The 24,423-nt window shown below is 36.1% G+C and overlaps 1 protein-coding gene across 1 annotated transcript in view; it reads left to right on the top strand.

Annotated features, from left to right (window-relative positions):
- The first annotated feature begins 1,158 nt into the window (after positions 1-1,158).
- HOXB9 (homeobox B9) overlaps positions 1,159-24,423 on the top strand; it is a 44,896-nt gene continuing 21,631 nt past the window's right edge. Inside the window, exon 1 of the mRNA XM_014062007.2 lies at positions 1,159-2,131. Coding sequence (XP_013917482.2) covers positions 1,579-2,131 — 553 coding nt within the window. The 5' untranslated portion in view covers positions 1,159-1,578. The remainder of the gene's footprint in view (positions 2,132-24,423) is intronic.

Below are 24,423 nucleotides of genomic sequence, written 5' to 3'. Positions count from 1 at the left end.
ACCATGTCCTTCATGTAGTTTTTGGAAGTTGCACACATATATTTAATTGATGGATCAGTTTATAGGCTTGTAAATCATTGAATGCAATGAATAAGTAAGTAGATGGCTCTCAGACTTGCCTGTGCCTATGTTTAGAAAGTTGTTTAACACGTGCTTCAGACATTTCAGGTTAACCCGCTACTTTTACTTCCATTCCTTTTTGTCTACATCACATTCCGGTTACAGAGAGCAAATAAGAGAAAGAGAGAAGGAACTGAATGTGATCCAATGGAAGTTTTTAAGACAGACTACTGAAGGGAATACAGTCTGAATTAAACGGTACAAACTTAACCCTTTTCAGGCTAATATCAATTGTATAACTCTCTGAAGAACCATATGTGTAAATTAACTGACTTATTTCTACATAGCAAGAACAATATGTGATTTGATACAGGAAGAATATTGGACAGAAATCAGTGGAAGTTGCATCCTCCAGTTGAGAAATGGTCTTCTTGGCATCTCTTAAAGCACAACCTGATCTCCCTACTTTAAAAAAAATATACAAGAGCACATGCAATTATAGATGTGCACATTTACACATTCAGTTGTTAAATATACTTATTTATAAGTATATGATTATTTGATTGCTTCAAACCCATTCCTATTGCACATCCTGTTTTCAGTTGCTGAGGAGGAATGGATAATCTGGACAAAGGAGGAATGGAAGATATTGCCTTGTTTGTTCATTTAAAATGTTCCACCAGAATGTGTCTTCTGACAGAACATAAGCCATCAAAAGCAACACATGTTTTGTTTTTGTTTTTTAAAGCTAAACTTAAACTTGGTGGTGGTCCTGAGAGAAATGGATGATTATTACTACAGGTAGAATATGCACGTTCTGTGTTGTTTACAGCCATTGGTATATGCACTCTAGTCTTTTCATTCTAGGCCTAATTTTTGTCCTGTCTACGTGTGGCCTCTTTCTAAGAGCAGCGACATGCAGAAGTGAGGTTCACAAAGGTGCAGATATGCAGACCAGGAATGCAGCACGGTAGATAAGGCCGGGTCAAGTGCCTATCAAAATGTTTGGGGCTCAGACAGGGCTGCGCAATTGGCACCTCCTTTAGATTACATGTCGAGTAAGTGGATGAGCGGTCGGAGGAGTGGCGCGACGGGGATGAATTGCAGCAGACGTCTGCCACGAATGTTTCCCTCCCCCCCCCTCCCCGCTTTCTTCCTTTCTTTTTAAAGAAAAGATGAATCCTTTCGCAAAGCAGTAAAGTTTGCCATTAAAATTGACACCGGGGGATGTCCGTAAAAGCCAAGTCCATCAAGGATTGGTTAGCCCGCCGGAAGTGGCTGGGAGCCCGGCGCATTTTCCAACAGATAAGTGCCCTGCTGGAGGTTCTTCCTCTCGCAGGCACGCACACGTGGGCACCTATCCTGGTGGGTGCAACATCATTGCTCTCCCGAGGATTTAGCCTTGTGCGACCTGTCGAAGCCAATAGCTGGTCTTTAGGACTAGGCGCACGGCACCGTCTGTTTGGGGAGGATTCGCCTTGCCGTGGGTTGAGGCGGAGGTTCAATGGGTAAAGAGGCATGAGTCATCCCTCCTCCGGACTTGGGTACCTTCCTCTCCCTTTCCATCATCCCGGTTGGCGAAGTTCTCCTCATTATGACTTTTTCTCACGTAAAAGCAGCTCTCCTGGTCTGTACGGTCCCGGACGCAAAGACCAGGATTCCTCCTGCTTGGAAGTAGAGGCAGATAAATTTTCTCCAAGTTGTCAGGAAGAAGATCCTCTCCACGAGCTGGAGAGGAAAGAGTCGGTTCTCTTTATCCGCCAAAGTCGAACCCCGAAGGCAACTTTCCGGCCCGTTTCCCTTCCGAAACTCTCTTTAACTACCTGTCCGAAACAAGTTTCTGGGCAATCGTCATCTACTGCCGAAGGAAATCTATCCCGAAGTAGCTCCCCATCTTCTCCTTCATACTTTGCAGATGGAAGAAATTGCGAGGTGTCTGTCCGGCTGAAACCTGATTATAGACCTAGACCTGTGGGAAGCAAAAGAGAAGAAGGGGATAAGGAAGAAGAGAAAGCAGACAAGAAAGATGGCTTGCAAAAATCGTTCTCTACACTTGATGAAACTTCACCAGGTGGGTCAATTGCAGCGGGATAAGAAGGGGGATTCTACAAAAGTAACAAGGGTGGAGAGGGAGAGGATAACCTTCAAAATAATTGTTTCAGGATTTTTTAAAAAGTGTTTGTATGCTTTGACTCTCATGGTGCAGAAGTTAACTACAGAGTTGTACATATAACCCCCAAAACTGGAGCTATGAGGCTAAAATTGTAAAAGCAAGTAGTCAAAAAAAAATTTCCTCTTAGAAAATTAAAGGGGAGATGAGATTGGCTTTCTGATTTGACAAGTGGGGTGAGAGGAAGGAGGCAGGTCAACTGCTACCCCCCTTCCTCTCCCCCCCCCCTGTCTCTGGGAAGCAGCTGGGGGTGGGGTGGGGAGAAGTCACATTTAAGGCAGTTGAGGACTATACTGATATAAAAATACTATTTAAAAACATGCAATAAAATGAGATGTGGGAACTAGAAAATGTTGAGAATGAAGGGAAAATTTCAGTTAGATCATACAGAATTGAAGAGACCCATCATGTTGATGATGATAATGATTAATTCCCAGTATTTGATTTCAAGGCCTAAACCACCTCTCTGCATTCCAGAATATGATGCAAAAATGAGACCTGTACTGGATACAAAGAAAGCTACAAAGGGCATCAATCTAAAGAAAAGCTCTCCTGAGCAAACTTGATAAAAATGCAGGAGAGCAAAATATCCGTGGCCCTGAAAAATCTATTCCTTCCAGAAAATTATTTTGATGCCCGTTCTCTTCTAGTCCAGATTCTGTTAAAAAAAGAGAATCTGGTATGTTATTCCTAAAGATATTTTCCTTGCCATTTGTTATGATTGCATTCAAACAATATGCAGGTAATTGAATTAACTCAGTGTTTGGCTTTTCATGATACATTGAGCCATAAACTATTGAAATGGGTTCAGTTTGCAGTACATGCTATGGCAAAACACCTCATCCACCCTTACCAACATTAGCCAGTTGGGCCAATGAATTTGCTATTTAGCTGACCTGGTTTAGTTTTGTGTGAATAACATCTTAACCACCTGGAAGGAGCAACTCAAGTATCTTTAAACTTGCTAACAATATTTAAACATTTACTGCCCCTTACTTTCTGTGTTATATAGTCAACTGAAGAAATAAAAAAAAATCTGGATATTACAAATAATTGTAAAGAACTTTTAAATTAAAATGTTAATGTCTACTTTTACAAATCATACCATAACAGTAGTTAAGTATGCTTTGGTTAGACAGGAATCTTTTATCCCTGTGGTGACTTGAAATGAGAACAAATAGACAGCTGAGCAATCCTAAGAAAATCATTGTTCCCTACCCAAGCCCTAATCAACCTTCAGGCAGTGGACTTGAACGGTCACCCATCGCCCAAGGCCTAAGCATAGGAAGCCGGTTGCAATAATGCAGTTAAAAATCAAAGAGAATTTCTAATTGCTATTGACTTGAAAAGGAACTATTTGTCCTGCTCCCTGAGCAGCGTTAATGTTTCTTACAAAATTAGAATCTAGAGCTGGGAATTTTGAAGGGCATTCAGAGCTTATTTTTGTACAATAATGTGCAGGTATAAGGGGGCACAATATGTTGAGTAAATTTACTAGTAATTGTGATATTTTTTTAAAAAATACAAACACACACACACATGCATGCAAAAAGAGATTGTTTCTGTAAAAGCAGTAAATATGCTCCGCTCAAATGAATAATAATAATGACCAAAGGTAGCTTTATTTTGAATAGCTTATATCCTGTGACAATACCTTTAACACCTATCAAATAACAAAACCTGCCTATTCCAGGTCCTTGGGAAGGAGTCACTAGGCAGACAAAAATGCCAAATTCAGCCTGAGTATCCAGGCTCTCTCTGTGGTGGACAATACAACAATAATAATAATTTTTATGCTGCCTGGCTCTCAGTGATTCTGGGTGATTGGCATTTAAAAAATATTTAAAAGCAAAGAACAATTCAAAATTAATAAAATTGAAACAAGGCAAAAGGACAACAATGACAAAGAATATAAACTCAGAGGGAAAGAGAAAGAAAGGGGCCAGTCATCTTCTCCAAAGACCAGGGTGAAGAGGCAGATCTTTAAGGTCTTTCAAACTCTGAGTAGGGATTATCCAGATATCAGTATAAAATAACTAATTCTTAATCTCCATTTCTAAGGAAATTTGTGTAAGTTTGGGCTGTGCTTACTTTAGATTTTGGTACAGCTGCTTGATTCTGCGACTAATATAATCAGAAATTTGACTAATTTGGAATAATTGATTTCCCAATTATTGCTAAGAGTTTTTGCTTCCTGGAATCCAGAGATTAAGTCTCCTGTGAAGGAAAATAGAAAAACAGGCAGCGAACAAGACCAGAGAAAAGGAGGAAGTAATAATATCTTGCCTAGCCATTGTGATGGAATGGATTTCTAAGTGCATCTCTTGTTGTAGGCCAGTTCAAGCTAAAAGGAGCTGCTGCCTAAGATCATTGCTTTGCATGGTTTGCATTTGAATGATGGACTGGAACCCTAGTCCCATTTACTTAAGAAGTAAATCCTGCAAATGAAATAGGATTTACTTCAGATAAACATTGGGACCAGGCTGTAAGATGGACTTTCTCTATCACTTTCCCTTCCCAAAATGAGAAAGTGGAAGTAAAGTACAAGATACCTGTAAATAAAGGGGTTTTCTTGTATGTTCGTATCTGTGATCTGTTTATTTTACTTTGGATTTTAGTTTCTGTTCTTTGGTTTCCAAAATCTTTCTCCTAACAAAATCCTAAGAGGAAAAGAAAAAGAAAAATTATGGAAAGAGCATATTATAAACATGTTAAAATTGATCATTCCATTGATTTAAAAAAAACACTTAAGAATATGGAAATATAAAACAAACACGAGTTCAGCACTTCAATTGGGCTGATTACATGAAGTTGGATTTCAACCTGAACTTCAGGCTGCTCTAGAGCTGAACTGGATTTAGAGAAAAAATTGGGTAACATCATGGTCAGGTGTAAGTTTCAATAGGAAACATTTAATACATCATTCCTTATTTATTTAGAGATGAAATCAGTTAAATGTTTTCTTAGAAATCCTCCATCACTCTCAGGTTTAAGAGAATGTTTTTAATTATCCTGATCTATGCTCTTGATTGAACGTCCAAAGTTTTTCAAATTGCTGGCAAAATAAAAATTTCAATTTTTATTTTACAATTGTATTATACAATTGTAATATATACAATTACAATTGTAATCTAATTAAGTTAGGTGTTTTTTTTACTATTTATGTCACTGAGATTTATGTTACCTCTGACTATTCAGTATATGCATAGAAATCTTGGAGCTAAAGGAATATAACTGGCGCTATAAGTTCCCTTCCTCTCAGTCATAATTTATACCTTCCGCTAAAAAAAATTCTCTATTTGCTGGTTGTTTTCCAAATATTAACAAACCTGAAATAACCTTGGAATGCAATATGGTTATACTTGGTTAGCTAAAAACTAGTCTTCTCTGAAACCCGCCTCTCTGGATCCAAACAGAATGGAAATAAGTCCCTCCATTATGGTTCCTCCAAGCGATGTGTGAGTCAGCCATCCTTTATTGGGGAAGGGGAGGAATCCAATTTAGGAAAGTTTAAAATGCTATACAGATGGAGACCGCATTGGCTTCTTCGAATAAGTCGCTCAAAAACATTCTAGCAATTTATGGTGATGGAAGAAACATTCAAAGAAACAATTTTGCTTATTTTCTACCTGCTGTTAAATTACGTTGTTTTTTTTTTAAAGGGAAGGTTTTGCCCTTAACCATTTTGCTGCAGAATAACCAACAGCTTCATGCTTGCTAATTAAAGAAAGACTTAATTGCTTGAATCAGTAGCTTCCAAAGCATATGCAGAAAGCAATTTAATAGGATACTTTAAAAAACAAACTAACTACCATTGAAACAAAACAAACTACCATGAACCTTGAATGGAGCATAATTTCTTTCACTTTAAAATGTAAGTCTTTTCAAAACCTTGACACGTATTGAATGCAGTGCTATTGAATGGATCAGTAAAGTGCTGTTTGAACAGTTTTAACAGCTGGCAGAATAGTGTTGGACTCATGATAATCAAGAGATGTTTTTGATAAGTATACATCTCTGCTCTCTATTTGCTTTAAAAAATAAGTAAATATGCATGAATTTTAAATGCTTTCTTGCGTTATCTTCATAGTTTTCAGAGATGCAAAACTAATTTGTCTAACTATCTCTTAATTTCTCACAATACATCTAGATGTACAGTAGCATTATAGCTACCGTCTTTAGGTCAGAAGGCAATTTAGTAAATAGGTTTGGGGGATCTTGGATGAATATTTACTTGGAGGCAAGACTCACTTATTGAAATTCATACCATCCAAATTAATCTCCCTAAAGATAAAATCTCTCTTGAGACACATTTGCCTCCTGGTAACTTTATGGATACATTAGTGTATTCTTTTTCACAACAATATTATCCAACAATACTAAATTGCCATTGCTACTTTTGGAGATTTTTCCCCTTTCCAAGTCTTCATTCCTGATATTTCCTGGTGGTCTCCCATCCAAACATTAATCAGATCTGATTTTTCTTACTTTTTCAAGATCAAGTTTAGCTATGATATAGGAATGCAAATATAAGACAGAGTGGTGCCAAAAAGAAGCACATTTAATAGTCACAGAACTGAAAGGAAACATTAAGCATCTTATAATTCAACATCATTCTTTGAACATCATAAGATCTTAAGAGTTTGTTTTTTGTTAATATAAGGCCTTTGTGCTATAAACAGTACTGAGCATTTGGTTATCCTGAACCAAAGTTATCTACAAAGTTATAACAAAGTTATCTTTGTAGACATTTTTTGCACTTTTCCGTCTTCTTTATTTTAGATAAATATATAATCTCCCTTTGTTAATTCAAATTTAATTTAAATAGGTTTGGTTCTCATCTTTCCTTTAAAGATGTGCCCATTTAGGATTAGTATACTACAGCTTCACTTGTGCATGATCCTTCAAATAGAAATCCTATTGAGTTAAACAGAGTTTCCTCCTGCATAGAAGAGTGAATGCTTACAAAATCCCATCCTATATCTCTTCATTTAGAAGCAACTTCCTTCCTGCTGTACAGTTGACTTTATTTCTGAGTAATACTACATAGATTTTCAGTTCTGGGACTACAACTTCAAAGGGAGTCATAAACATAAAAAATTCAAAAATAATAAATACTTTGAACTTGCTTTAAGAGCTGCCTTGTGAAGTCTTGCTAATAGTAGCAGTACCTGCTACTATTAAATACACATAGCTTTGATCTCAATCAGAAAAGAGTTCTTGTCCGATGAATAGATCCCACTCTAGGCAGCTTCTGTTTTTGAAAATAACCATTCAGAATTCTTTGCTTTATTTATCTAGGACTGGAAAAAAGATCAAACAGTTGTTGATACCCTACATTTCTCTTGAAGTTGACTTTATGACTTTCTCTTCATACTTAATTGTAACTACATTCTTCTGTTGCAACATATTTTTAACAGCATTTTTTTTTTGCATTCATTAAAGGGAAGATCCATGCCCTGTTACGTTCTTTATTAAAAAAAAGAAAGGCCCCAAGGAATCAGAAGACAAACCAAAACTAAAAAAAAAGCATCCTATCCATGTAAAATTATGAGTTCCTCCATTCTCCTAAACCTAAATGCACAATGACTACGTATTCAAAGCCAGAATTTCACATTTTGAGATCAACATATTTTTTTCACTGAAAACATTATGTTCCTTGCAGTTGTATCTACAGTCAGAGATTCTGTACTGAGTTTAAGCATTATTCCTGAAATCAAGTACATGTTTATTAGTTTAGACTGTAATAGATACAGGATTTATCTGCAAAATAGATCTTTAAATGTAATAAGGTTATAATTCCTTGTAGACAGATTTAGAGTTGAACTTTTTTTTTAAAAAAAAGCTTAATTAATGAAAATGCCCAGAAATAAACAAAATATTAAATCCTAAAATTTCAAATACTTAATCTTAAATATTACATGTTTTAACATATCCTTTTTAAAATCATTAATTTATTTTGAGAGAGTGCCCCCTAGAGGTCATTTTAAGTGTTAACTAGGTCAGCAGTTTTGCAAACCATCAATAGCCTAAAGGATTTGAAGTCACCCTTTGGAATTAACATCACAAGTAAAATGACATCAGAATGAGTTCTAATGAGAAATATGTAGCCAACCCTTAGGGCCTCACCTGTTTGCAATTTATTTTCAGTTTCTAGATCTATACTTTCATAGGAGATAGTGATAATAGTAAGGAAACACTTCATTTCTATGAGTGTAGTTGTCTTGAATGTTAAAATATTAATTTCCATTTTCCCACAAATATTGGCTTCATTGTCCTCTAAAAGGAAGCAATAAATCCACATTTTAAAAGAGAGGTATTGAAATTAGTTCCTTTCCACTGCCCTACTAAATTCTTTTGCCAAACCAATTTTGCAGCCACTTCACTTTTAAAGCTATGAGTGAAACTTATTTGTTGCTCATTTCCCTCTCACCAAAGGTACATAGTGGCTATTTCTCTGACACATGATGCTTACTTCAAATCATATACTTTTTTTTTACAGGGAGCAAACCAAAATCTAAACCAGTTTCCCCACTGCCCTACCCACCCTGCCATACCCACTGGCTGTGTTGGATTACAGGTCTCATAACTCTTCCCCCCCGCCTCACCCCATGGTCAAAATCTGGAAAAGACTATTAGAACTTATTTTACCTACTAAATAAATAACAAAACCTTTTCAAAATATTGGAAAGACTTTGTAAAAGCATTTAAAAGCAGAAAGTGCTTTTCAATTTTGTAAATCTCTACAGATTTTGGATGTGAGTTCCTAAAATAATAAGTTGCTGGGACTTATAGAAATTTTAATGCCATTTTATGCATCTAAACTTTTATTTAATTGAAGTATCAATTAAATAATCCTTATATATGTCATAATATTATTCATATTGATTTAAAAGCAATGCTGATATTTAAGAGGACCAGGATCAAGATTCAATATCTTTGAAACCTAGCCAAATTACATCTATTGAACAAATAGTATGTGTTTAAAGCTAAGTTTGTTTTATGCCATAAATATGAATTATATTTATTGTTTAGCAGAATAATCTTGAAGAGACAATTCCTTGCTTTCCTTGACTTTGTGAAATGACCTAGAATTAAATTCTCAACAGATTTCATTCACATTAAAATGTGAGGAACATGTAACCTTCCATCTAGCTCTTGCTGAACTGTTGTCACTACTAGCCTAATAGCTGATGAAGCCTATATTCCAAGTCCAAATATGTAGACTTCAACTTGGAATGTTCTCAGTATCGGCCATTATGCCTGGAGAATTAGAAGAGTTGAAATTCATGGATCCGAAAGTTGCTATGATTGGAAAGTGCTATCCTCACAAATCTTTTTTAGTCTGGTTGTATAAACCTAACCTATGTGTATTATATAAAACATTAGAACTAATTTACAAGGAAGTCCTCTTTCAATAAAATATATTGTCAGTATTTGTGAAAATGTGGTTCTTTTTATTATACGAATGTCAACATTGTTTTCTTTTGATGTTTATAGTTTTATTTTGTTTATATAATAATTTGTAGACTGTTTTATTTTCTTCCCAAATGGAATCAGTTAAAATGAGTTGCAAAGGCGCAAATGAGAGTTAGGAACTGATTTTGCAACGACACGACATACGATCTTGGAGCTCCAAGATCGCAGTCGATACTTTTGCCGCGGGGTGGTCCTTTTGGACCTAAACCATCCCGAAGAGATGGTGACAGGGAAGAGTACATCTTGCTGATCTCAGGGACATCTCAAAGTCCCTGATTGATCCAGGAAAATCTCTTTTTGCCACCAACAGAAGCGCAGCCATTGAAGCTGCTGAAGTTGGGACAGCTCCGGAACGGGAGGAAAATGGAAAGAGAAAGCATGTCCATCTGGTGAGGAAATCTTATTATTATAAAAGAGACTACCCCCCCAAAAAAATTAAAGGTAAATTAAATTTGAAAACAGAAGAGCGTATGCGACAAAATTCAGCTACATTAAACAGTGTGTTATCCTTTTTTAAAAAAATGTTTATGGATGGAACTTTTACAAATGTTTCCTATTCTTTAAATTGAGTGGATTAGTTTTTCTTCTTCTACTTTTTATATTCTTTTTTTTAATACCTATGGTTTAAAATCTTTTACCTTATTTTTATAATGCTGGATTGGATGGGGTTTTTTTTTTGCTCCATTTAAGAATTTTGTTTTCTTTAAGCCTGGAATATAAAGAAAATATAAAAGGAATACAAAGAGGGCTGTAATAACAGACGGAAAGGAAGTAACACTGCCATTTGGAGGCTGGATGCTTAGAAGGCTTGGAAATATCGTCTTTTCTTTTTTCTCTTTGATCATTTGACTTTTCATTTCAAGGTTCCTCAGCTTGTTTACAGAAAGTGATAGTGAGAAGAGCTTGGATTGTCTATACAGGTGCTCTTTGGGAGCTTTATTGGCAGCTGGAGTGGAGTGAAAACAAAGCCTTGTCTTGAAAGATTATAAATGAACTTGCTTTAAATTTAATAAAAAGTTTTGAGTGGCAGAGTGGCAGTGTTTACAAGTTGGAAGAACATGAAAAAGAAACATTAACATTGCAAAAGATTATGTTTGAAATTCAAAAATTATTAGAAGTAACAGAGAAAATTGAGAAGAGATTGAAGAACATAGATCGTAGAACAGTAAAGTTTGATGGAAAAATGTTCATCAAATGAAGAAAGTGGAGTTCAGAGTTCTAAAAACTGAAGGAAAAAATAAACAAAGAGACAAGAAAATTGTTGATACTGACAAGTGAACTGGCATGGTCGGAAATGGAAAGAGTGGAATATGGAAAGGGGAGATAGATGGACTGGAGCTCTACCCCAGATTTCAAAGTATAGAAGAAGAAAAGAGAGAAGAATTGATGGAACTAAGGAGAGAAATTTTGTCAGAAGCACTAGTGATAACCTAAGATAAGCTGATCGAAGAAGCAGATGGAGGGTTTTGAGTTTATACAAGATATGCAATAAGTGAAGAGAAGTCCATACAAAACTAACTAAGGAAATAACCAGAAAACTAATGCCACAAATGGCAAGAGACATATGACTGCACTATTACTGGAAAGACAGGTTGATGTAATGAAAGCTTATTAAAAAAAAATAAGTCAAATTTAGTTAAATTTAGAGATTATGTATAAAATGAAGTGATAATGGATATAGTTAAATAAATGATTAATAATGATTATAATGCATATATATGTATTGATTTGATAAGAGGAAATTTGATATAAATTGCAAATGGTGACTACGAAAGGAGGTTTAGAAACTCTGTTATTAAATATAACCAATTTTTATTTAGAACATGTTATAAAGATGTAATGTTGTTGGATGATATTGGGAAGAGCTAATGGAATGCCATTATATGGTCTTGCTTTAAATCTGGAATATTTTATATAAAAGGACATGAAAACAATTATAGTCAAATGAAGGTTGAGGTATGATGCTAGTAATATATTTATAAATATATTTGATTTAAAATATATGATTTGATATGAATTGTAGGTGATGACTGTGGAAGAGGTGCATGGAAGGTTTTGTAACCAATCAACATACTTTCTACAATTTGTAATGGAAGATGGTTTTGTGGGGTTTTTTGTGGGTGTTTTGTCTGTGTTTATTCAAAAATAAAAAATATATAAAAAATGAAGGCGCAAACATAAAAAGTGAATAATTTATTGAACTGAACTAAACTAAACATTACAATAGAAAAAAAAACCTTAGAGAGCTAAAATCAAGAATCCAGCAATGGCGGCAGCATCTATTTGAAAATAAATATTTGCAGTTAGGAAGGATGAGAAATTTTAGGAGCAGTAAGTTTCGAATAAAATGGGTAATTCTTCCTTAACCATTTTTAATGTTGCCATTAAAATGGCAAATAGTAAATGTTAAGTATTTCTCAAATGAAGAAAAGGAAACATCGGTGATCTTAAAGCCTAGGTAGCTAATCACAAAAAAGATCTTATAATCAGAATTTTCAGATATTGAAGCTACATTATTTAAAATTCTAAAAGTAACAGTATTACTGTTACATTACCGAGGTAGTGCAGTGGTTAGGGTGCAGGACTGCAGGCCACTTCAGCTCACTGTTATCTGCAGTTCAGAGGTTCTAATCTCACTCAAGGTTGACTCAGCCTTCCATCCTTCTGAGGTGGGTGAAATGAGGACCCAGACTGTGGGGGCGATATGCTGACTCTGTAAACCGCTTAGAGACGGCTGAAAGCCCTATGAAGTGGTATATAAGTCTAACTGCTGTTGCTATTGCTACTTTTTACTGTTTGGCTTCGATTATTATTTTGATGGGGTATCTGCTAGAGTAAAAACATCTTAAGATTTCAATCTTTTCCCATATCAACATTTTAGCATCCCTATTCTACACTGCTTCAGATTTCTGGAAAGCTGTTGAATGTGGAATGCAGTTTAACAGTCTGTAAAATATGTGTAAGATCATACTTATTTCTGATTGCATTGAATCAGAAACACTAGGCAAACCAACCAAAGATAGGCTAAAAAATTTCAAGTTGCAGTTGACATCTAAACATCTAAAAAAAAGTCCAAGTCCTAAAAGCTTGCTTTGTGTGAAGAATAATTATTATATGCAAAGATGTTTCCTTGGAAATTCTTAAGCACTGTGAAATATCAGTAATAAAGTATTACAAATTGAAATATGACATGTTTAAACATAAAGCTCTAATTTAGAATGAGATTAAATTCGCTGTAGGCATAATTTAATTTAAATAATTCTTTCAGTGATTGCATTATCAGAATTATCATGAAAGAACTTTTATATGAATTTTGTAGAGAGGTATAATTAACTCTTTTTATAGAGAAAATCTTGTGAACCAGAACAGTTCGAAAGCAAGTACTGTCACTATAAAATGTGATATTGCTAATTTATTTTGGGAAGTACATGCATTATTATTGTATAACTATCTTTCCCAATCTGTGTCCTTTCTGAATGTGCAGTATAGACTTTAAGTCTCAGAATTCTCAGCAATGAAAATTGAATGCAAAGACTCAGAATAAGTTAGCTCATATAGTGGGTAGGCGTTGAGTTATATAACAACATTATCCAGCTACTGGGATGAAGTTGAATGAATAATAATTGACCTTCCACTTCTGAGAACATAAAATCAATGAATGAATAATAATTTACTTTCCATTTCTGGAAACGTAAAATCAAACTGTTATCCTTTGAACCTCTTCAGATTTAATTGAAGGTTATGTTACCAAAAGCTAGAGATAATTTTAGATGTTCTATTAAAGAAAAGTCAAGATAAGGCACAATAATTTTATTGAGTAGATTTAAGATAAGGTACTTTCAGAGACTACAACTTCATTATAATTAAATAATCTTTCCCCCTATAAGATCTCACTCTAGATTGGCTGAATTCAGTATTTTCTGTTACATGAAAGCAAATATAATCAACCTTAAGAAAAAATGATTAACTTTCATGGTTTGAACATTCCTTCCTTTCCTACCCATTGTTTTCTACATAACATACAACATCCATGATGAATTCTCTATAACTTCTGTATTACTGTTGTGATTTTGAATTGCCTTAATTAAAATATTATATGTCATAATTATTAACCGTGGAATTGGATGCTAATAGTTATTATTTAACTCATGTTATGGAGATTTTTTTGTTTGCTTATTGCTGTCACTTTATAACTTGTTGAGAGTCAGCATAAGCTGGTCTAGAAGTGTAATAAATAATAAATACATTTAAAATTATTTGATTTCATCGGAAAGGGAGTAAACTGGCCAAGGAAGCACTGGTTAACTTGGGGAGTTCATTAAAAATGATTAAAAAGGATTACAAATGCCTGGATGAATTCTTCATATCTCTCTTCATTGCAGAAAATCTAGGAGAGGAAGTAATGCTTGAACAGACTTTCCCAGAAAGTAGAACTAAAGAACTGGAACAACCATCCTGATTAGATGACCTTAGTAGATATGACTGAAGAACTCACTAGCCTGAAAAGCATACTAAATCAGAGATTGCTTAATTACCATGTCTGTATTCATAGAGAACATCAAGTCATACACTGGAATGGCTAAGTTCAGATGCTGCACTGTGTCAGAAACAAGTCACATTGTAGGTCAGATGGTATCCATTAAGAATTAAGAATCCAAATGTGAATTTGCTTAGCTTCTGACCAAAAAGAGAGCATACTGTCTTTCCTTTATGCTACAGTAACATTCCTTGAAAAGCTTACATAAAGCAAGATCAATAGAAAATGAAGGGTTGTGGGTAATGGATTCGAATGTTGTAACCTATGTACATTGACTGATATGTTTATAATTGTAGAGTCTTTTTCTTAAACATTACATTTTTCAAACATTTTTCTTCATTGACACATGCTCTTTATATAGTGAAAGCATTTTTGTCATCTTTTCTGTAGCTGTATTTCTAATGTGCATGATTATTATGACAAAGAGGTAGAATGCATCATGAATAATATCCACATTCTTTATTATTGTTGTCCACATAATAAACAATTCTAGCTGATTTGCTGAAGTTAAAAGCTTGTTCTAAGGCTCTGGATCCTTCACTCACTTTAGTCCAACTAGGCTTCTAGTATTACATAAGTCATTTTCCTTCTCATTTTGAGTAAGAGGGTTAGATTCAACTTTTCATGATAAAGTTTCCATAGTAAGAGGAGCAGTTATTGCAGATGAAAAACTGGGTGAAAGATATGAGCAGGCCTGAGGAGAGGGGTGTGCAGCCGGTACATTGTTTTGGGCCCATGGAGCTCAAAGGGGAATCACGAAGAGGAATTTAAAAAAATTACAAAACCAATTTTTTAAAAGCAAAACAATATTGGATATATACTTCATACTCTACACTTTGTGTCTACAGCAAAACCACCTTGCAGCCTTCTTTGACATAACCTTTATTAATCTGAAACTAGTGAACAGTTATTTATGTAATTTATTGAATTTTAATTTCATTACTTATTAATTTAAGTTTGCAAGTTCAGTTTCATTTTGTTTATGAATATATTTTAGATTTCCTTTCCTTTTATGAATACTTATGAAATGTCATCTCAAAAATGCAAGAAAAAACAGAAAAATGTGTGCATGTATAGACGAGGGGACCCATATTAGCCTTGTTCCAGCACTTAATAATCGTCTCGGCGGCCTGGATATGAAACTAGGACAATTTTATAATACATTTGAAAGATGTGAGTGAGGACAGAAAAAGGGGTTGGCAAGAAAATATTCAAGTAATTTTGGCAGAAAGAAGTCTTGATATATTTCTAGATCTTTGATGCAAATTGATTTCACTGGTGTGAATCATATAATAAAAGTGTTTTTTTTTCATGTTAAGCAAATTCTGGGACAAAAAGTGATTAATTTTTTCATGTTGAGCAAATTCGTGTGCAAAAAGTAATTAGTTACATAATGGCAAATTCATATAAAAGAAGAGAAATGAGTCTACAGAAAATGGGGAGAGGGGTAGTTCACTAAGGAACTATAGCCCAACTTTTTTTCAGGCAAGTTGTTTTAAGTTAAAGGTAGTGAAAAACATTATTAATAATAAAATAGGGTTAGATTTGTTCAAAAGAAAAGCCAAATAAATCAATAGACAAATAGATAAAAAGGCTAGCTGTGTTATCAAAGAAAAGACATAGCTATTCTACCACTGTTTTAGAAGTAAGTCTTGTATGCAAAACAAAGGATGTTGGGGAAAGACTGAATTTCGTGACAGATGAAAACATAATCAGGGATTTTAAAAATGTATTTTAAATGCATGTAAATTATTGTGTTGTAAAAATTGCACTTTGGCCTATTACAGATTAGCTGATGATTTGGTAAACTATTAGATTTTATTTTTGAAAATTCTAGAGGATGTGACCAGTCACAAGTGCCAGCTCACTGTAAGAATTATCTCTATTTTCATGTATCACTGAAAGAAAACTTTAATAACCTATAGATAAATTAGTCAGACACTGACACCCTGAAGATTCTAGATCAGATAATTAAAGGCTTATTCTTTAAGCACCTTGAAAACAATGTTGTAATTAGATCAGCATGGAATTGTTAGGAACAAATCTTGCCAGGAAGTTAATTCATTTTTTTGATTGGATAATTTCATTAGTAGATTGTGGGAACACTGATGACATAAAATACCTTGACTTCAATAAACAAGCGACAGTAAACAAATACCCAAGACATGATGCTGCTTAGCAAGCTAATTAATGTGTGCTAGATAACATGACAATTAAATAGATGTATAGCTAACTCAAAGATCGTATTTAAAATGGTTCATTAATGGTTTCTCATCAAATCGGAGAGAGAGCTATCAAATTAAGTGACACAAGATTCAGTAATCAGTCTTTTGTTCTTCAATATTTTTAATGACTTGGTTGAAGAGGTAGAGGGTATGCTAATCATATCTGCAGGTAATACAAAATTGAGTAGAATATATAATCCCCAATTATAGGAATAAAATACTAAATGGCAGAAATGCCAAAATACAGAAGTAAATGTCCTGATTGGTTGGAATCAAAAGCTGAAAATAAAAGAAGTGACAGATGGAATTATTTACAGAGGAAACAAAATCAGATATGCAATTTATGTGTGGAGTGTATGTGGCTTGGTAATAGTATCTATGAAAGTGATCTTGGAACAGTTGATTTTAAACCAAATATGAGCCAGCAATATGATTTGGCTGTAAGAAAAATACAAATACTACCTCTTCTCTAATCATACTTATTTCTCTCATATCAAGTCTGATGCTCAGAATTGTACCAGATATAATGTATGTTTCAGTGTTTCTCAGCTATGGCAACCTCAAGATATGTAGACTTCAACTCTCAGAATTCCCCAGCCAGTGTATCTGTGTATGTATCTATCAGAACAATGATAGATTTATTTATTTATATATATATACACATACATACATACATACATACATACATACATACATACATACATACATGCTGATAAATAAATAAATAAAACAAATACAACACAAATGTAACAAAGGCAATAGTAAAAATATTGGGTTTCTGTCTGGATGGTCTCTTGTGACGAGCCGATAGACAGAATGGAAGCGGTAAGCTTCCTCCCATATTGGGGCATACAAGGGGTTGTGACACTAAATACATATATGTATTTATATGTATGTATGTATGTATGTATGTGTGTATGTGTATATGTATATATATGTGTGTGTGTGTGTGTGTGTGTGTGTGTATTATTTATCAGCACAAATAAAAAAAACACAAATATAACAAAGGCAACAGTAAAAATATTGGGTTTCTGTCGTGATGGACTCTTGTGACGAGCCGATTGACAGATGATGGAAGCAGTTAGCTTCCTCCCATAATTGGGGCTTACCAGGGGTTGTAAAATCTAATAGATACTTTTCACCCTGGCTTCGCTGATAACGGATAAGAGCCTGTGGCCTAATGGCTAAGGAGTCTGCCTAGTATGTAATATAGCCCAGGTTCAAATCCCAGTAAGGGTATGGCAAGCTGATGAGAGCTAAATAGCTTGAAATAGATCTATACTAGTCTCCCTTTATTTATTTATCAGCACAAATAACACACACACACACACACACACACACACACACACACACACACATATATATAAACAATTAAGCCATGGTTTCCCAGTCTTGCCTACCTGACTGGAAGGGGTCAAGTTATCTTGACCCCTTCCAGTCAGGCTTCAGACCCGGTTACAGCACAGAAACCGCTTTGGTCGCATTGACCGATGATCTTTGGAGAGCCAGAGATGGAGGACATCCCTCCATCCTGGTTCTCCTTGACCTCTCAGCGGCTTTCGATACCATCGACCATGGTATCCTTCTGCGACGACTGCGGGAGGTGGGAGTGGGAGGCACCGTGTTGCGGTGGTTCTCCTCCTACCTCTCGGACAGGTCGCAGTCGGTGTTAGTGGGGGGGCAGAGATCGACCCCTAGGCCCCTAACATATGGGGTGCCTCAGGGTTCGGTCTTATCCCCCCTACTATTCAACATCTACATGAAACCGCTGGGAGAGATCATCCGCAGGCACGGGATAAGATACCATCAATATGCGGACGATACCCAGTTGTATCTGTCCGCCCCGTGCCAACTCAATGAAGCGGCAGACGTGATGAACCGAGGCCTTGAGGCCGTTATGGACTGGATGAGGGCTAACAAGCTTGTACTCAACCCGGAAAAGACCGAGTGGCTGTTGTGCTTCCCTCCCAACAATTCGACCAGTATTCCATCACTCAGGCTGGGGGGTCAAATTCTACACCCCTCAGAGAGGGTTCGCAACTTGGGAGTCCTCCTGGATCCACAGCTATCCTTTGACCACCACCTGACGGCTGTGACCAGGGGGGCATTTGCCCAGGTTCACCTGGTGCGCCAGTTGCGACCCTACCTGAATCGGGAGGCTCTCACAACAGTCACTCGGGCCCTTGTGAGCTATAGGCTGGAATACTGCTATGTGCTCTACATGGGGCTGCCCTTGAAGAGCATCCGGCGACTTCAGCTAGTCCAGAACGCGGCCGCGCGAGTGATCGTGGGTGCACCTCGGTTCACCCACATAACACCTATCTTCCGCGAGCTGCGCTGGCTACCTGTCGATCTCCGGGTGCGCTTCAAGGTGCTACTAGTCACCCATAAAGCCCTTCATGGTAGTGGATCTGCGTACTTGAGAGACCGCCTTCTGCCAATTACCTCCCTGCGACCAATTAGATCTCACAGATTGGGCCTCCTCCGAATTCCATCTGCCAGCCAGTGCCGGCTGGCAACTACAAGGAGGAGAGCCTTTTCAGTAGTAGCTCCGACCCTTTGGAACGAGCTCCCCGTGAAGATTCGTACTCTCACCACCGTCCAGGCCTTCCGCATAGCCCTTAAGACCTGGCTAGCCCGTCAGGCCTGGGGACAAAGATAATCGCCCCTCCCGAATGATGAATGAATGTTGCTCATTATTTTTACTCTATGTTTGTCTACGTCACTGTTTGTATTTCCCTCCCCTGATTTTATGTAAGCCGCCCTGAGTCCCCTCAGGGAAAAGGGCGGCCTATAAATGTTAATAAACCTTCAAACCTTCAAACCTTTAAGATACGTGGATTTCAACTCCCAGCATGCTGGCTGGAAATTCTGGAAGTTCCAAGACTGAGAAACACGGAGTTACACATTTATTGCAATTCTGAACATCTGAATATTAGGCTTTATATGACAGCAGTTAGAGCACGATTAGAGAAGAAACAAATATAAACAGAGGGTAGATATTAAATCCTAAGAAGAAAAACCAAAACAGTAGACAAAAGAAGCATTTGCTAAAGCAATCTTTATGTAATGCTTTCTTCAAGATAATCAACCAAAGGCTGTGTATATATAGAAGCAAATTTTGTCTCCTTTGCAAAGTTTAATGAACACAGAAGGGGCAATTCAGGTTATCCTGTCCAAGTCAAGTTACCCTATCGAAATTGTGATTTGTTTAATCCTGAAGACATTGTATAGCTGGATTTCTATGAAGAAGGATGTGCAAAATATTAAGAACAGTTAATGAGTCTTGCAAAAGCAACCTTGGCTTTTGCAAGATTTATATTGTTTATTTTAAAAACTCTTCTCCCTCCACAAAAAACACTTTCACTGGTACCCTCAGTAAAGCAAGGTGTAGCCAATACTCATTCTGAATCATTGTTAAAAGGTTATTATTTTGCATATTTGATAATTATCCAGAATTAGGAGACATCTGTAGATCTATATATTTATTAATTTCAGGTTTATAATTTATCAGTTTGAATTGATCAGTTGAACATCAAAGGAAGAGAGATTGATAATGTTAAATATATGCTGAAATATCAACAAAGTGTAGAGCAGCTCTGAATGAAGCAAAATCTATGCTAAGATCATTGATAACTAGAGTGAAAACAACTCTCAGTAACCTATTAATTTTACACAAATCAAGGACAACCATCCTTAGTATTAGGGTTGAGAAATGTATGTACTTTGGTTGTAATCTGGTAAACAACATGGAGTAGATGTTCAGGGTGTTGCTTTTAAAACAATTAAAATGCCAGGTATCCTCCATTTGGCCTCAGTAATGGAATAATTAAACTTTGCTTTAAAACAAGATTTAAAAACTAGAGATAATCTCCTTCAACAATTTTGTGAATGTAGCTAGCTAAGCAAATATGCCTAATTTGCTGCAGTCTAGCTTGAAACTCAACATTAAGAAAATTAAGATCATGGCATCCAGGCTTCTCAATTCCTGGCAAATAGATGGGGAAGAAATGGAGGTTGTGAGAGATGTCATTTTCCTGGGCTCCAAGACCACCACAGATGGGGACTGCAGCCAAGGAATTAAAAGACTCTTGCTCCTAGGGAAGAAAGCTATGGCAAATCTAAACAACATACTAAAAAGCAGAGACATCCCCTTGCCAACAAAAGTGCGTATAGTGAAGGCTGTGGTTTTCCCAGTTGCAATATATGGCTGTGAAAGTTGAATCATAAGAAAGGTTGAGCGCCAAAGAATTGAGACCTTTGAACTATGGTGCTGGAGAAGACTCTGTGAGTCCCTTGGCCTGCAAAGTGATGAAACTGGTCAGTCCAAGAGGAGATTAACCATGACTGCTCTTTAGAAGGCCAGATCCTGAAGATGAAACGCAAATACTTTGGCCACCTAATGAGAAGGAAAGATTCACTGGAGAAGAGCTTAATGCTGGGAAAGATAGAGAGCAAAAGAAGAAGGGGACGATAGAGAATGAGGTGGCTGGATGGAGTCACCGAAGCAGTAGGCATAAGCTTAAATGGATCCAGAGGATGGTAGAGGATAGGAAGGCCTGGATGAACGTTGTCGATGGGATCAGACATGACTTCACAACTAACAACAACAATAAAGTACATTTATCCATGAGGAGAACAAGACTGAAGTTTTAGTTTTGGGAACAGTTGCAAGTTGTCTGCTATTAGTTTGCTCATCTAACAATCAGTGCCTTTAATAATTAAAATATCTGACTAGCACTAAGCCCATGAGTAATTTGAGGGGCACCATGAGTCAAGATATTGAAAGCCACTGAACAGAATTAATGTGGATGCACTTTCTACATCAAGTTCCGAATATATTATATCATGAATCAAGGAGACCCAGATTTCTATTGCCAGTCATCAATAACATTTATAGAATAGTTCTGATATATTTTGTAGCTTAATCTTACTTTATGACAGTCATAGAATAAAAGGCAAATTTATGAAGGCATAAGCAGACAGGTTTTCTGGAGGAAAGGTAAATGCAAATTATCTATTTACTGGGGGGGGTGCTATGTATCAATATTTATATTACAAAAAGTGCAATATGGTCTCTGATAAATACAGAATAAACTAAAATTAACATAATAATGAATATGTTGAAATATAGACAGTTACCCTAAAACATTAAAAGCAGCTGCAAGTAATTTAAAAGGTGACTTTTAAAAAATACAGTTAAGATTTTTTAAAAATAATAAGTCCTAATCTGAAGGAGCCCATTTCAAACTTCATGATGAGATAGATCAGGGGTGTCAAACTCACGTTGTCACGGCCTTGTCACATGACGTATAGGGACTTCTTTCTCTTTACTAAACTGGGCATGGGTGTGGCCAGTGCGTGACACATCTGGCCCGCAAGCTAGGAATTTTCACAGCCCCGAGATAGATGGTTTGTTAAATAAATTAGAATCTATTAAAGAATAGTTTTAACTAAGCCTGGGAAACAATTTGCATCTCAGAACAAATATTTCAGTATTGGTATAATATGTTCTTAATATGTTTGCCAGTCTACAGACTAGCTGTCAAATTTTGTATTGTATAAAGCATGAAGTGTACAAAGATACACAGTAAGCATGTCTAAAAGTGATGCATTTTGAGTATATATATACTATTTCTAAATCAATCTGATTAAAGGAAGATTGCTGTTTTTGCCTTAAATGGAATTCTGCAAATTTACAATGCATATAGTTATATAATCCCTTGAAACTTCAAAACCAGCATAATAGGATCATAGCCATTTCCCAGGCTACCAACCTGATCTTTCATAAATAAAAGAACACCCTTTTTCTAGGAAAAGTTGTATCAATAACCTAATTTTTCTAGTGACCAATGCCATCTCCTTTTTGGTTCAGTCATCTTAGAGTCAGTTTGGAGTAGTGGTTAAGGAATCTAGCAAACCGCTTCTGAAAAACCTTGACATAAAAACTGCAGGGACTTGTCTAGTCAGCCTCTTGGAATCAGACATGATTAGACAGAAGGAAAAAATAGTCAGCTTGTTCATCTTTATCCATCCCATTAACTAATTTTCATGGTTGGCTATCAATGACTTCTTAGGCTAGCATATAGCTAGTTCTCAACATGACCACAAGTGAACCCAACATTTATGTTGCTAAGTGAGATATTTGTTGGGAATTTTCACCCATTTTACTATCTTTCTTGCTATAATTGTTAAGTGAATCATTGCAGTGATTAAGTTAGAAACACATTTGTTAAGTGAATCTGGCTTCCCTACTGCCAGAAGATTGTCAGAAGTTTGCAAAATGTGATCACATGACCCTGGAACACTGCAACTATCATAAATATAATTCAGTTGCCAAGCATCTACATTTTGACCGCATGACCATGGAGATGCCACAGTGTTCTTAAGTGTGAAAAATATTCCTAAGTCACTTCTTCAGTGCTGTTGTAACTTTGAACAGTCACTAAATTAATTGTTTTAAATTGAGGACTACCTGTAATTAGTAGATCTTCTTCCAAAATTGTGGAACAAACTTCCCAACAAATTTATGTAGATACTAAAGAACATAAAATTAAAAGACAAGATATAATTTATGGGACAACAGGTCTTGCTTTCTAGATATATGACCCAATAAAAAGAACTAGAAGAGTTTCACTCACTTTTCCAAGTGAGTGAAATCATCATGGGTGATTTACGGTAATTAAAAGCCACTGAAGAAAATTAATGTGGCTGCATCCACTACATCTAGTTGTCGTCAAGGATAAATCACTCATCAAGATAAACAAAACGGAATCAGTCTTTTCTGGTTGAGAATTCAATTGAATTTGGTCCAGACAATTAGCATCACCCATAAGTTTATGAACTGTGATAGTGCTAAATCTTACTTTTTGCTTGTAAATTGGTATTTTTACTACAATAATAAAGGCAAAAGCAAAAAATAATCATCATCATCTGGCCCTAATATGCTAACAAAAAAAGTTACCTCGTGCTTATGCCACTCCCTGTACTATGATGAAAATGGTGTCACAAAAGACATTTTATCATATATTGAAATAGAAAATATTGGTTTGCTAATGGAAAGTCTGGTTTCCTAATGTATTCATAGGTGCGAAATGTAACACATATGTGAATTTTTGCTTAAATGTATCAAAAGCTACCAGTAGATTTCTGATGATCTGCAGATTCAAAATACTTCAACAGCGGCAAATAAAATTATTCTGATTCCCAACAGTTTGATAATAACAGGAATAGTATGCAAGTTAAAGCTAAAGATTTCCAACCAAGGCTGGCTTTGAGGTACAATCTCAAACATTTGGAGGGTAGTAGGTTGGAAAGATTGTAGGAAATCATTAATTCTACTTCTTTATTTAAATTTTGCATCAATGTCTGCACATCCCAGCTCAGTCAGTACTTTACATGTGTTTCCAATTGTGGATTTATTTACCGTATTTTTGGAGTATAAGATGCTCAGGAGTATAAGACGCACCTTAGTTTTGGGGGAGGAAAATAAGAAAAAAATTCTGCCTCTGCACACCAGCATCCATTGGTATTCATCTGACTAGCATTCTTAGCAAACAGCCTAGTCAACTTCAGCATGAGCAGCTGATTGGTGGGTGGATCGCCTCCCAGAATACCCACAATCAGCTGTTCCCCGAGGTGAACTTTAGCAATAGGTTTGCTGGTTGTTGGGGCTGATATACAGCTTAAAAAACACAGCTGATCATTTCAGAGAGCTCCAGTGAGTACAACAGGCAAAGCACAGAACTGGTCAGGCAAACGGCAGCTGTTCCAGGTTGCCATTTTGGTTTCTGCACCTTGTGTTTTCAGCCTCTGTTTGAGACCTGCCAAAGCTGTAGGTATCACCAAAGCACATGACTGCCGATCGCTGCCTGAAAATGCAATGTGCACAGGTCAAAAATGGGGCATGTAGAGGTCTAAAACGTGATGCACAGAGGCAGTGATTGGCGGTG

Source organism: Thamnophis sirtalis, unplaced genomic scaffold (assembly GCF_051295495.1).
Source record: "Thamnophis sirtalis isolate CommonGarterSnake01/CBP01778 unplaced genomic scaffold, rThaSir2_p1.2 scaffold_4, whole genome shotgun sequence".
Lineage (NCBI taxonomy): Eukaryota > Metazoa > Chordata > Lepidosauria > Squamata > Natricidae > Thamnophis > Thamnophis sirtalis.
Note: the sequence above shows the minus strand (reverse complement) of the source record. Positions and strands in the feature narration are given on the sequence as shown.